The sequence below is a fragment of the Rhinopithecus bieti genome, unplaced genomic scaffold (assembly GCF_001698545.2).
Source record: "Rhinopithecus bieti isolate Rb0 unplaced genomic scaffold, ASM169854v2 scaffold_15676, whole genome shotgun sequence".
Lineage (NCBI taxonomy): Eukaryota > Metazoa > Chordata > Mammalia > Primates > Cercopithecidae > Rhinopithecus > Rhinopithecus bieti.
Window position 1 is genome coordinate 1,628,521 of NW_016809194.1, and position 14,690 is coordinate 1,643,210.

At 37.0% G+C, this 14,690-nt stretch overlaps 1 protein-coding gene and 1 pseudogene across 3 annotated transcripts in view; one reads left to right on the forward strand and one right to left on the reverse strand.

The window, feature by feature from the left end:
* Positions 1–14,690, forward strand: part of CEP350 (centrosomal protein 350) — a 153,387-nt gene that overhangs the window by 63,155 nt on the left and 75,542 nt on the right. For both annotated transcript variants that reach the window (XM_017888813.1, XM_017888814.1), the window contains exons 12-14: positions 4,283–5,343; positions 7,038–7,188; positions 8,762–8,925. In XM_017888813.1, the coding sequence (XP_017744302.1) occupies positions 4,283–5,343; positions 7,038–7,188; positions 8,762–8,925 (1,376 nt within the window). The remainder of the gene's footprint in view (positions 1–4,282; positions 5,344–7,037; positions 7,189–8,761; positions 8,926–14,690) is intronic.
* LOC108539877 (40S ribosomal protein S15a pseudogene) lies at positions 2,272–2,733 on the reverse strand (annotated as a pseudogene). The gene has a single exon (XR_001888512.1). The product of XR_001888512.1 is annotated as a 40S ribosomal protein S15a pseudogene (transcript).

Below are 14,690 nucleotides of genomic sequence, written 5' to 3' on the forward strand. Positions count from 1 at the left end.
GCTGTAATATATTGTTTACAATAAAGTAAACAAAAAAACTGTGAGTTTGGAAGTAAAGGTGATGTTTAGATTATGTGGTTATAAATTATACTTTGTAATAATAACCATTTTGGAAAGGGAAAGATTTTGAAACTCTTTTTCTTTTTTTTTTTTTTTGAAATGGAGTCTCGCTCTGTCGCCCAGGCTGGAGTGGAGTGGCCGGATCTCAGCTCACTGCAAGCTCCGCCTCCTGGGTTTACGCCATTCTCCTGCCTCAGCCTCCCGAGTAGCTGGGACTACAGGCGCCCGCCACCTCGCCCGGCTAGTTTTTTTGTATTTTTTAGTAGAGACGGGGTTTCACCGTGTTAGCCAGGATGGTCTCGATCTGCTGACCTCGTGATCCGCCCGTCTCGGCCTCCCAAAGTGCTGGGATTACAGGCTGGAGCCACCGCGCCCGGCCTTGAAACTCTTTGAGAATGCATAAATAGAAATCAAAATCACTATCCAATTTTGGGTTACAGGGTTTTTTTTGGAGACAGGGTTTCACTCTCTTGCCTAGATTGGAGTGCAGTGGTGCAATCTTGGTTCACTGCAACCTCCACCTCCCACGCTCAAGCAATTCTCTTGCCTCAACCTCATGCATAGCTGGGATTACAGGCATGCGCCACTACCACCTTGCTAATTTTGTGTTTTTAGTAGAGAGGGCGTTTCACCATCTTGGCCAGGCTGGTCTTAAACTCCTGACCTCAAGTGATCCACCCACCTCGGCCTCCCAAAGTGCTGGGATTACAGGCGTGAGCCACTGCACCTGGCCCACATAGTCCTTTTTTTACCCCATTGTCCCTAGAATAATACTGTCAATAAAAATAGCTAACATTTATTAGTGTTTCTTAGATTCCAGGCAATGATCTAAGTACTTTGCATATGTTATCTTATTTAACCCTTTCAACTCCTTGAGTTAGGTACTGTTGTTATTCCTGTTTTACAGAAGAGGTAATTGAGGCCTAAAGAGCCTTCTCAAAGGTCGAAACATTAATGATAGAGATAGGCTTTAATTTAGCCAGTGTGACTCTAGAAACCTGTGCTTTAACTACTCTACATACTACTCCCCAAAAGTGAAATATTTCGTATGTTTTGCTTAAGGTTCTAAATACATTTCAAACTGTAAGTGTAAATAACATTTTTGTTTTGAATTTGAATGCTTTTATTTATTTATTTACTTATTTTTCTAAGTGTCATCTCTGGAGAAGATTGAATGCTTTTAGATAGGTGATACTTTCTAGTTCACCTCAGCCCTATTATTGTTGTCAGACATACCCTGCTATATTAATGTCTCCAATTTTTACCTTTCTCTGAATTTCCTTCTAATTTTAAACAAGTTATCCAATATTAAAAGCAAACCAAACACAAACAAATCTAGTATTAGACCATACTACCTTGTATCAGTTTCTTTTAATATCCAACTTCTTTGACTTGTGATGTCTAACTTACTGTGTCCACTTTCTTGCTACCCAATTCCTGAGCTCCCCCATTCCGTTAGTAGTTTTAGCATAACTTTATGTTTAAAAGCATGCTACTTTTTGCTTAAAATTTGGCATTTCTTTTCCTTGCTCTTCATATCCTATTGTGTTAGCTACCTGGAAAAGTCCAGATTCCATATCTGACCTTGAAAACTGAAGATCCAACTTAACAGTCACTTTCCTTGGCTAGCAGAGTTAATTACTTCTTCATCTATACCCTACTGAACTTTTTAAATCTTTGTTTTAGTATTTGTGATGTCTTATTTTAGCTGTTTGTTTATTAGTCTGTCATCCATGCTAGATCTTGAGATCCTGAAGTGTAAGAATTAAGCCTTTTTACTTGTTTTTAATTTGGAGACAGGGTCTTGCTTTTTCACACAGGCTGGAGTGCAATGGCATGATCATAGCTCACTGCAGCCTCAACCTCTTAGATTCAAGTGATCCTCCCACATCAGCCTCCCAAGTAGCTGCGACTGTAGGCATGCACCACCATGCCTGGCTAATTTTTATTTTATTTTTTGTGGAGATGAGGAGCTTGCTATGTTGCCCAGACTGGTCTTGAACTTCTGGCCTCAAGTGATTGATTTTTCTGCCTCAGCCTCCCAAATAGGTAGGATTACAGGTGTGAGCTACCATGCCCAGCTCAGGATTAACTGGATTAAGTGTATCCATTTTTGTCTCCTGTTTCTCTACCATCAACATAGCACCTGCTGTAAAATTGGCATTCTAAATACTTGAATTTAAAGCTCTTGGATTTTTATTCATCAGTATCTTTTTTTTTTTTTGGAAGCATCAGAGTCCATGAGGCATTTTATTTGTAAATGTATGTATTACATCCCTAGAAAAAGAATCCCAGGATTTTCCCTCCTGTGTGTTTTCGTCTTGCTTCTTCATGGTCCATGATGCCAGCTGAGGTTGTCAGTACAATGAAACCAAACTGGCGGGATGGAAGCAGGTTATTCTGCCATTTTCTAGATCTTTGAGTTGCACATCAAATCTGGGGCTGATCACTCCACACTTGTTTGGCCTGCCTGTAAGGTTCACAACAATTTTCCCAGCTCTGTGATCATCAGTGATTTCAAATTCGCCAGTGTAACCATGCTTCATCATCACAGTGAGAAACCGGACGATGACTTTGGATTGGAGCACGCACCTAGCACCTGCGTTTGCCTCTACTTTTCGGGCCATTGTGAGCCTCTTGAGAGCCATCAGCCAGGACAGTTGTGCGCACCATTGCTGGCAGCGGAAAGATGGCGGAAAGGGCAGTATCTTTTATATTATAACTTCCTTTGTATTCCCATTACTACCAGCTTAGTTTAGGCCCCAGTAACCTCACACTTTGCATTTGTAATAGCCTATATTCTAAGGCATAGAATCTGTGCTCTAGTCTTTCTTCCTTCATTCTAATGACATGCTTTTCAACTTCTTATTGTCCTGGTTACCCCCCTTCAGATGACTTATTTTAATCTAGTTGCAGAACTTTACATTTATCCATATTAGTTTGGTTTAAGATTGCAGCCTATAAAAATAAATTTGTCTCATAATTTGGTCATTTGTTGGGTCAGCCATGCCTCCCAACTTTATGTCATCTGCAAGTTTGATAAGCATACCTTTATGTCATCGTCCTAAAATAATGGACAAGACCAAGGACAAAGCCTCATGTTGTTGTCCTTTTTTTTTTTTTTTTTTTTTTTTTTTTTTTTTTGGAGACAGTCTTAACTGTGTCTCCCAGCTGGAGTGCAGTGGCACCATCTCGGGCACTGCATCCTCCACCTCTCGGGTTCAAGTGATAATTGTGCCTTAACCTCCCAAGTAGCTGGGACTACAGGCACATGCCACCATGCCCAGCTAATTTTTTTGTATTTGTAGTAGAGATGGGGTTTCGCCATTTTGCCCAGGCTGATCTCAAACTCTTGGCCTCAAGTCATCCGCCTGCTTCAGCCTTCCAAAGTGCTGGGGTTACAGGCATCAGCCACTGTTCCTGGCCTGTTCCTCTAAGGGTCTTCTTAGTAGTTGATGTCGTCCTGTAATCTCTCTGTAGTATCCCTTAATATAAAGGAAGTCTATGGTCTAGAGATATAGGTAAATACACATAATGTTGTTTAGGACATCTTTATTCTGTTTCTAGACTTAATGGATACCCTACCCTGTATATTTATATTTATAGTTGCATATTTATAGTTGGCACTCATAGTTTTGCATTTAATTGTTTCACATTCATTAATTTTTCACAAGTATTAGTAGGTTATAATAACCTCCCTGTTTAGCATGTACATTGTTAAACATAAGTGTTCAGCATATAGTAAATATTTGTTGATTAGAATAATCTATATCATGTCTACATTAATATTTAGCAATTTTAAGCATTTCTCTTTTATGTAATGTTGTTTTAAAAACTATAATTAGTATTGTAAGGAATTTTGTTTATAGAATTTTAGAGATCTTATTGCCTTCTTTTAAATAGTTTTTTTAAAAATATGGCATCTTAGTTGAAAAAAGCAGTTTGCAAAACAGTATATATGGTAAAATCCCATTTTTGTGCAAACAATACCACCAAAACATAATGTACACATAGAAAAATGTTTGGAAGGATATAATTCTAAATGAAATATTAACAGTGCCTCTTTTTTATTGTTTTGCTGAATGATCTTTATCTTTTTTATGTTTTTTATCTGTCCTTATTTTGTTGCAGTGCATACTCACTACTCTTATAATCAGACAAAAACAAAACTTTTTTTAAATGATGGTTTAGTTAGCTAACATATTGTGACTTTCATTTCCAGAAAAGACTTGATGGAATCTACATGGATGCAGCCTGACAGATTGAGCCCACAAGTTCACCATTCTCAACCACAGCCTTTTGCTGCAACAGCTGGAAGTTTACTCTCCCATCTCTTGAGTCTAGAGCATGTAGGAATTTTGCATAAGGATTTTGAATCTATTTTACCAACCAGAAAGAATCATAATATGGCTTCAAGGCCATTAACTTTTACACCTCAACCATATGTGACCTCACCAGCTACTTATACAGATGCCTTGTTAAAACCTAGTGCCAGTCAATATAAGAGTAAACTGGATCGTATTGAAGCCTTGAAAGCAACAGCTGCTTCTTTGTCCAGCAGAATTGAAAGTGAAGCCAAGAAATTAGCTGGGGCCAACATTAACTATGGGTCAGCATGGAACACTGAGTATGATGTGCAGCAGGCACCTCAAGAAGATGGACCTTGGACCAAGGCTGTAGCTCCACCTGTGAAAGATGATACTGAAGATGTTTTTTCTGCCAGAATTCAGAAGATGCTGGGAACCTGTGTATCTCATGCAACTTTTGATGATGATCTTCCTGGTGTAGGCAATCTCAGTGAATTTAAAAAGCTTCCTGAGATGATAAGACCTCAGAGTGCCATATCAAGCTTTAGAGTGAGATCCCCTAGTCCCAGACCAGAAGGGCTACTGGCACAGTTATGTAAAAGGCAGACTGACTCTTCTAGCTCTGATATGCAAGCCTGTTCTCAAGACAAAGCCAAAATATCTCTTGGTTCTAGCATAGATTCAGTCAGTGAAGGGCCTCTTCTTAGTGAGGGGAGTCTCTCCGAAGAAGAGGGAGAGCAGCATGGACAGCCCCTTTTGAAAGTAGCAGAAATTTTAAAAGAAAAGGAATTTTGTGCTGGAGAAAGAAATAGTCATGAACCCATCAAAGAGTTTCAGAAAGAAGCTGAAAAATTCTTGCCACTTTTTGGGCACGTAGGTGGGACACAAAGCAAAGGGCCATGGGAAGAACTGGCAAAGGGAAGCCCACATAGCGTCATTAATATTTTTACAAAATCCTATCAGTTATATGGAAAAGGTGAGAAAAATAAGTATAGCTTGTACTATTTGTATATTAAGATGAATTATAATTTCTGTACAAGATATATACTTTAGTACACATTTTTCATTGAGTGGATAATGGAGACATTATTGTCCGTATTAGTCATCTTCTAAATTTCCTGCAAGCCTCAAATAGAGTATTAGTAATTTAATCTTTAAGATTTCATTTAAAAATTGTTATTGTCATAAAATAATAGTTGACTGGTAGTTGTAGAAATTTTTATCTAGTTCAGAGAAATTCATAGATGATGTTCAGGATTAGATATATATCACATATATACTACATTTTCTGTGACCATAGTTATGTACTTCTATAGAAACTAAGTATAAGCTGGGCACGGCGGCTCACACCTGTAATCCCAGGACTTTCAGAGTCCAAGGCAGGCGGATCACTTGAGGTTAGGAGTTCAAGACCAGCCTGGCCAACATGGTGAAACCCCGCCTCTACTAACAATACAAAAAAAATTTAGCTGGGTGTGGTGGCATGCAACTGTAATCCCAGCTACTTGGGAGGCTGAGGCATGAGAACATTTGAACCTGGGAGGCAGACATTGCCGTGAGCTGAGATCATGCCACTGCACTCCAGCCTGGGCGACAGAGTGAGACTCCATCTCAAAAAAAAAAAAAAAAAAAAGAAACTAAGTATGTTTCTTACCACAGTGGTGATTTGTGAATTCTTGGGAATATAGCAATCAAGAATTGAGAGGGATAACGGGATAACTGGAGTAACATTTCTAATATGAAAACAACTCTATTAATGTTTGTTAAAACTAGTTTGAATAGCAATCAGACTTTGAACAGTAACGTAGCTATATATTTGATTCCTGAAACAATGACTTCTAACATTCCCTTCTTATCCCTGAAATCCTGTAACACAGCTTTCCTTTTCTATGATGGACTCAATTCCCTCAAGTCCCTTTCTCTATCCTTCCTGCTATATATGGAATCTGCCCATTTTATAGTAACATTATCTTAGAATTTCCGGATCAGAGATTTCCCCTCTATGTAGTGAATGTATTTCATCTGTTCCTCTTATGCTCAACTGGGTATCACATTGCTTTTTCCTAGAATTCATATTTAGGTATTTCTTAATGGTCTTGTATAGACCTTCATATGCTATTGCTTTCTTTTGTTTAGCCACATTTCTATTAGTGGTAATTTTAAATTTGTTTTGATTTGAAAGTTACTTTGATTTCTTTTGATGAAAGTAAAGTGCTTAAATCAACATCTTTTTTTATAAGAAAATTTTTTCTTCTTAAGTTCTATTAAATGTTCATTAAGATTTTATAGTTAAACTAAAATATGTAGAGATGAAATGAGAATGAAATGTTACCTGCAATTTGCTTTAGAATAGTCTGGGGGGTGGTAGATGAAGGTAGTAGGAGGTTTATTTGAAACTAGATTGGTGATGTATTGGTCATTGTTGAAGCTGGATGATGAATACTTCGGTTTCATTATACTAATCTCCCTGTTTTTATGTATGTTTTAAATTTTCCTAATAAAAAGCTTTAAAAAAGTATCGTTGGATATAAAGGTAAATAGAAAAGAAGCACTATTAAAGGAAACTAAAATGTCCCTAAGCCCATATTGCTAATCTCCATGGATGGGATGCTTTTCTTATAGTTTCTTGATTTTCATTTTTAACCATGTTTCAATTATTACTTTTGCCAGGGTTTGAAGACAAGTTGGACAGAGGAACATCAACATCACGGCCTTTGAATGCCACCACAACTCCTCTAAGCAGTGTTTCATATGAAGATGATTTTGTCTCCTCTCCAGGGAGTGGAACTTTGACAGAAAAAAAGTCAACTCTTGAACCTCAGTAAGAAAATATTGGCAATATGGAATAAACTCTGGAGAGTGAGAAAATGTACAAATGAGAACTCTGGTCTGAATATTAGCAAAGTTTTGCTTGTTTAAAGATACATATAGAGGCTGCACATCGTAGTGGAAATCCAGGGCATGGGGCTCTGGATCCAGACTGCCTTTGTTTAAATCCAGGCTCTCCTGATTATTAGTTGTTTGTATTTATGCACATTACTTAGCCATCCTATGCTTCTGCTTCCTTCTCTGTAAAATGGGGACATTAATAGTACCTGCCTGCCTCATAGAGTTGTTATGAGTATTAAATGAAATATAGTGAGGCTAAGGCACGAAAATTGCTTGAACCTGGGAGTTGGAAGTTGCAGTGAGCCGAGATTGCACCACTGCACTCCAGCCTGGGTGACAAAACTAGACCCTATCTCAAAAAAAGAAAGAAAAAAATAAATCACATACTTAGAACAGGACCTGGCACATAGTAAGCAGAGTATAGGTTATTAAATCAGTCCATGAATTCCCAGTAGAGTATTGGAGTACTGGGAAATTAGTCCATGGTATACTAACATAAAAAGCTTGAGAAATGGTTTTCTGTGATAGAATTGAGGAAGATCAGATAGATACGTGACTCCATGGTTCCAAATAATAAGTAATTTTCTTTATAATCAAGAAAACATTGAAAATTTGCAAAGCTTTGAAAACAATAATTATAATGATTATAACATCTGATAATTATTGAGCACTTAGTGTGCAAGACACTGAAAAGACTGAAAGACTTTACCTATATTAACTCATTTTTATAATAGCCTGATGTGGAAAGTATTGTTGTTACCATTTCTGTTTGAGAGAGCAAACTGAAGCAGAGGTTAAATTACTTGTACATAGTCACATAATAAGTGAATCAGACTTTGTTGGAGAGAATTTTCTCCCTATATTTTGCTACCATATACATTTATCTGTAATTATTCATACTTAATATCATCTTTTTCAAATATTACAAATTATAATCCATGTAAAATTATTAGGTAATCTTATAAAATTAGTTAAATCTAATTAGATTAATAGGAATAGGTATGAAAATTATATGAGAAAAGCATAGTTTTAAGTTTTGAGCTCTAAGGAAAATATCAAATTTTAAATAAAACTTTCAATGATTTAATTATGGTGACATTTAATATCACCAATCAATATGATTTGATGCATTTTATTTCCAGGTAGAGGAAGAACATGTTAAGTTATTGTTCTCCATAAGATTATAAGAGGAGAAATAGTTATAATATATAAATTATAAATTTGAATAGAAATTGAGGCCATATTTTCCAGTATTCAACATTATATACTTTTCTCTGAATATTAGTTTTTATTGGTTTCACTTACCTGAGATTTTTCTTAGTAACAAATTGAACCATAGGGAACAATCCAGGTTGATGGTGGTTAAAAAAATTAATAATAAAGTGGAAGCCATCTTTGATTATAGTTATATTCTTCTAGTGATTAAATAGATTTTTAAATATCTTCAATTTAGCTGTGTTGTAAGACTTTTCTTTCTAGAACTGCTATTATTTATTCTTTGACAGTAGCACTTTAGGCCCTCAGGAGGACCATTCTAACAGAAAGTCTGCCTGTGATCCTTCCTCTGTGGATGTTACCTCCCAGCATTCGTCAGGAGCCCAGTCTGCTGCATCGTCTCGTTCATCTACTTCTTCTAAAGGAAAGAAAGGAAAAAAGGAAAAGACAGAATGTAAGTGGAATTCCACATGGTAACTTTTTCTCTTACCAATGATTTTTTTGTAGTAATCTAAAGTTGTGATTTGATCCCATAAGAAGTTAGAATTTCTTACAGTAATGTAATTAACTTTCATATTTATCATTATAGTAATGCCTTTTGATATATAACATTATGAATCTTTTCCTTAATACAAAAGGAATACATTTGCAGTGATAAAAAATTAAAATTAGAGGGCCGGGCACGGTGGCTCAAGCCTGTAATCCCAGCCACTTTGGGAGGCCCCGGGAGAATGGGTGGATCACGAAGGTCAGGAGGATCGAGACCATCCTGCGCGCTACACGGTGAAACCTCCGTCTCTACTAACAAAATACAAAAACACTTAGCCGGGGGGATGGCGGGCGCCCTGTAGTCCCAGCCCTACTCGGAGGGAGGCTGGAGCAGGGGAGCAGCGTGTAACCCTGGGAGGCGAGCTTGCAGTGAGCCGGAGAATCGCGCCACTGCACTACCAGTCGGGCCGGACAGAGTGAGGACTCCGTTCTCAAAAAAAAAAAAAATTTAAAATTAGAGATAAACACTCTTCAAGGAAAGATAAATTTCCTTTGAGCCTTCTGTTCAGAGATTAACTACTATTAACATTTTGATTTATACATAAAATTATACACACACGACTTTATTTTAAAACAAATGTAAATAATTGCTTTGCAGTTGGGTTTTAAAAAAACTTAATAGTATATACATCTCTGAGTATCATTAAATATAATACCCAGATTTCCTTATCTATAAAATAGAGATAATAGGTACTTTATATAGTAATTTTCAGGCTCATATGAAGTTAAGGGAGATAATGTGTACATTCTGGTACCCAGCACTGTAGCTGACTCATTGGCATTCAGTAAATATTTTTGAGTGATTGAGATATCCTTCAATGTCCTCATTTCTACTCTTGGCTTAAATTTGCTCCACAGGCCTATGGAGACGGATAATCGCTGTATAAAGTGATTAGGCAAAGGCTTTGTAAACTCACAGGATGGTGTCTAGCTACGGGAATGATTTTGCTTCTTGCTTCCAAAAATGTTTTTTTCTGGAAGCTGGAAGCTGTCATTCTCAGCAGACTAACACAGGAACAGAAAACCAAACACCGTGTGTTCTCATTCATAAGTGGGAGTTGAACAATGCAAACACACGGACACGGGGAAGGGATCATCACACACTGGGACCTGTCGGGGTTGGGGGGCAAGGGAAGGGAGAGCATTAGGACAAATACCTAATGCATGCGGGGCTTAAAACCTAGATGATGGGTTGATAGGTGTAGCAAACCACCATGGCTCATGTATACCTCTGTAACAAACCTGCACGTTCTGCACGTGTATCCCAGAACATAAAAAATAAATACATAAAATAAATCCTGCTTGTTGAGCTAAAAGGCTTCAGGGGGTGGAAGGAACAGGAATAGGAGGAAGACATCAATAAATATAGAAACGTATATTTTAAAAGTAAATCACCTCTAGTTCTTTCTCTTAGAGATAACGGACGTTAACATTCAGACCAGCCTGGCCAATATGGTGAAACGCTGTCTCTAAAGGTACAAAAATTAGCCAGGCATGATGGTGGGTGTCTATAATCCCAGCTACGCGGGAGGCTGAGGCGGGAGGATCGCTTGAACCCAGGAGGCAGAGGTTGCAGTGAGCCGAGATTGCGCCATTGCACTCCAGCCTGAGCGAGACTCCGTCTCAAAAAAAAAAAAAGTATTTATTTTATTTATTTCATTTTATCTTATTTATTTTGCAGAGACAACGGCCTCACTTTGTTGCCCAGGCTGGTCTCAAACTCCTGGGCTCAAGCAATCCTTCTGCCTCAGCCTCCCAAAATGTTGTGATTATAGGCATGAGCCACTGCCCTCTGCCTGTTTTAATTGTGGTAAAATATACATAACATAAAATTTATCATTTTAACCATTTTCAAATACACAGTTCAGTGACATTAAGTACGTGCATATTATTGTTGCAAGCATCACCACTGTCACTCCAGAAATTTTTCATATTCCCCTGCTGAACTCTGTACCCAATAAGTAATAACTCCATTCCTCTGTTCATCAGCCACTGGTAACCAGTCTTGTGTTTTCTGTCCCTATGAATTTGCCTACTCTAGGTACTTCATATACATGGAATAATACAGTATTTGTCTTTTTTATCTGGCTTATTTCACTTAGCGTAATATCTGACTCACCGTTCATCTATGTACAACATGTATCGGAATTTATTTTTATTGCTGAATAATATTCCATGCTGTGTATATGCCATATTTTGTTTGTCCATTAATCTGTTGATGGACATTTTGGTATTTTCCACCTTTTAGCTATTGTGAATGATGTTGCTATGAACACTGGTGTACAAATACCCTATTTGAATCCCTGCTTTAACCCAGATACAGAATTGCTAGATCAAATGGTAATGCCATGTTTAATTTTTTGAGGAACTGCCATAATGTTTTCTATAGCAGCTGTACCATTTTACATTCCCACCAGCAATACACAGGGTTCTATTTTGTCTACATTTATGCCAACACTTCATATTTTCTGCTTTTTTGTTAATAGGACATCCTAATGGGTGTGAAATGTTAACATTTTTAGTAAGAGTCCTTCCAGACAATTTGTAGGCACACACAAATAAGAAATTTTATGTGTATGGGATCACATTTTACATGCAATTTTATTCTGTCCATGGAGTATGGGTATCTTTTTTTGTCAGTAAATATGGATTACTATTTGTAAGGATTACCCACTAAACAAACTCTAGACCCATTAAGTAACAATACTATTCTGTTTTTGCTTTTTTGTTTTGTTTTTTGAGTTAGGGTCTCATTCTGTCACCCAGGCTGGAGTACAGTGGTGTGATCACAGCTTATGGCTCGCCGTAGCCTCAACATCCTGGGCTCCATCAATCCTTCCACCTCAGCCTCCCAAGTAGCTGGGATTACAGGCACACACCACCCCACGTGGCTAATTTTTCCTTTTTTTTGTAGCAACGGCTTCTGCCATATTATCAGGGCTGGTCTCAAACTCCTGGGCTTAAGCAATCCACCTGTTTTAGCTTCCCAGACTGCTGGGATTATAGCCGTGAGCCACCGCACCTGGCTTGTTATTTGAATATATTATAATGTATTTAACTGTTTCCCCATTGCTGGATATTTAGGTTATTTTCTTTTTTCTTTATTCTATTATAAATACTACTGCAGTGAATATCCTTGTAAATACATCTTTATGCATTAGTCGGGTTTTTTCCTATAGGGGAAGATCCTAGAGGTGAGATAATGGGGCAAATAATATGCTATGTTTAAAATGTGGTACATTTTGCCAAATAGCCTTTCAGAAAGTTAGTGCCAGTTTATACTTCCAATGAGAGTGCTAGGAGAAATTATTTTTAAATCGTTAACCTAATAAAAGCAGTTTGGAGGTGTTCTGGAAGTCTTTGTAGGACATTTAGACATCATTTTACCAGCACTTCCCAAACTCTGTATTTGCTTGTGAAATATAAGTTTAGTGGTATAGACTGTTTCTTAAGTGTTCTGAGAATAAAAGAGCTCCATGGTTCCATAAATTTGGGAAATTCTTTTAGAGTGAAACAAGATTCTTTCCTGTAAGACTCAAAAACACTGTAAATATGCTAGTGCATTACTTATTTTAGGATAAGGATGAGGCTGTAGTATGAAGCATTTTCCAAGTGTATTTTGACCACAGAATCATCAATCATCATTTTATGGCATTAGAATTCAGCTGAACACAGTTTGGGAAATGCTGATCTTGCTCAGTTCTTTTATTTTGCAATTGTTAGTGTTGGCTAAGTTAGTGTCTCACCTAAGGTCACTAACTTGTTATTGGCAAAGTCCAGATTCTGACTTCTGACTCCCAAATGCAGTCTATCTTCTGCTATGGTATACTGCACAATTTTAAAATATCATGATATAGGCTGGGCATGGTAGCTTACTCCTATAATCCCAGCATTTTGTGAGGCTGAGAGGGGTGGATCATTTGATGCAGGAGTTCAACTCCTGTAGTTCGAGACCAGCCTGGGCAACATGATGAAGCCCTGTCTTTAGAAAAAATAGAAAAATGTAGCCCCAACTATTAGAGAGGCTCAGGTGGAAGGATCAGTTGAGCCCCTGAAATTGAGGCTACAGTGAGCCATGATCATGCTACTGCACTCCAGCCTGGGCAACAGAGCAAGACCTGTCTCAAAAAAAAAAAGAAAAAATCGTGATATATTGAGTATATGTGTATTAATAATATGATTTAATGTAGGTTTAAAACATTATCATCTAAAACAGATTAGATGAAGTATAGGTAGTGTTTTGTGGCTTTCAGTTTCCCTAATCCTCACCTGCAGTACCAGAAAAATCCTGATGGATTTCACTTTCCACAGCATCTTCTTAAATTTAGTTTCTCCTTCATCCCCAAGTTCTAAAATCAGTGTGATTTTAATTGTATATGCTCCATCTGGTGGTGAAAAAGAGTATCTGCACGCTCTGTACAAAAATTTACCCAGTGTAGTTGAAAGTAGTTGGTAGATTAAAGTGGTAATCCTAAGAAGAAAAATTTTGCTTTAAGATATGGAATATGGCTTTACTTGGCAATCTTTTAATGTCAGGGCATTTTCTTTTCATATGGGTCCCTTGATTGGAGTGTAGGCCTTTCTTGCACAGAACGTTATCTTGTCTATAATTTCTAGTTGTTTAAAGTCAAGAAGAAACTTTAAATTGTGTATGTATTGTCAACAAACAATATTAAGTGAATAAATCATTCTTACTATGAAAGCAGTGCAGCTTTATTGTAGAAAAATTAGCGATAATCAGTATTAACAGCTTGCTTCTAGCCTCGGGATCCTAAATAGACTTTATAATAGAGTCCTTTCTATTTGATTAATAATATTCTGTTTCAGGTGTACAGTTCAGTGGCATTAAGCACATTTATACTGTTATACAACCATCCCCACCACTCAGCTTCAGAACTTTCTGTTTCCCGTACTGAAGCTCTGTATCCATTCAATAATAACTGTCCGTTCCTCCATCCCTTCAGTTCTGGCAATCACCATTCTAACTTTCTGTCTCTATGATTTTTCACTAGGGAATTTAACCATTTTCAAGTGTACAGTTCATTAGCATTAAATACATTCACATTGTTTTGCCATCGTGATCACTATCTATCTCCAGAACATTTTCATCATCCCAAACTAAAATCTATACCCGTTCAAAAATAACTCTCATTCTCTTCTCCCAGCGCCTAGTAACAACTGTTCTACTTTCTCTCTCTGAGTTTGCCTATTCTGGCTATGTCATGTAAGTGGAATCATATTTGTCCTTTTGTGACTGGCTTATTTCACTTAGCATAATGTCTTCAAGGTTCATCTATGTTGTAGCATGTGTCAGAATGCCCTTCCTTTTAAGGCTGAATAATATTCCTTTGTATGTATAAGCCACATTTTGTTTGTCCGTTCATCAGTTGATGGACACTTGGGTTGCTTTCATCTTCTGACTCTTTTGAATAATACTGCTATGAATACGAGTATAAAGGGTATTTTTTTTTCACTTTTGTATTTTGTTTTGCTCTTTAACCATATATATCTTTAAAATTTAACTTAAATTTTTTTGTATATATATAAAGTATAGTAATTTTACAATAAATTTTACAAAAAACTTTTAATGTATATATACACATTATATATTTATATGTATATATACACAAATATGTGTATATATAAACATATATTGTATATATAAAATCT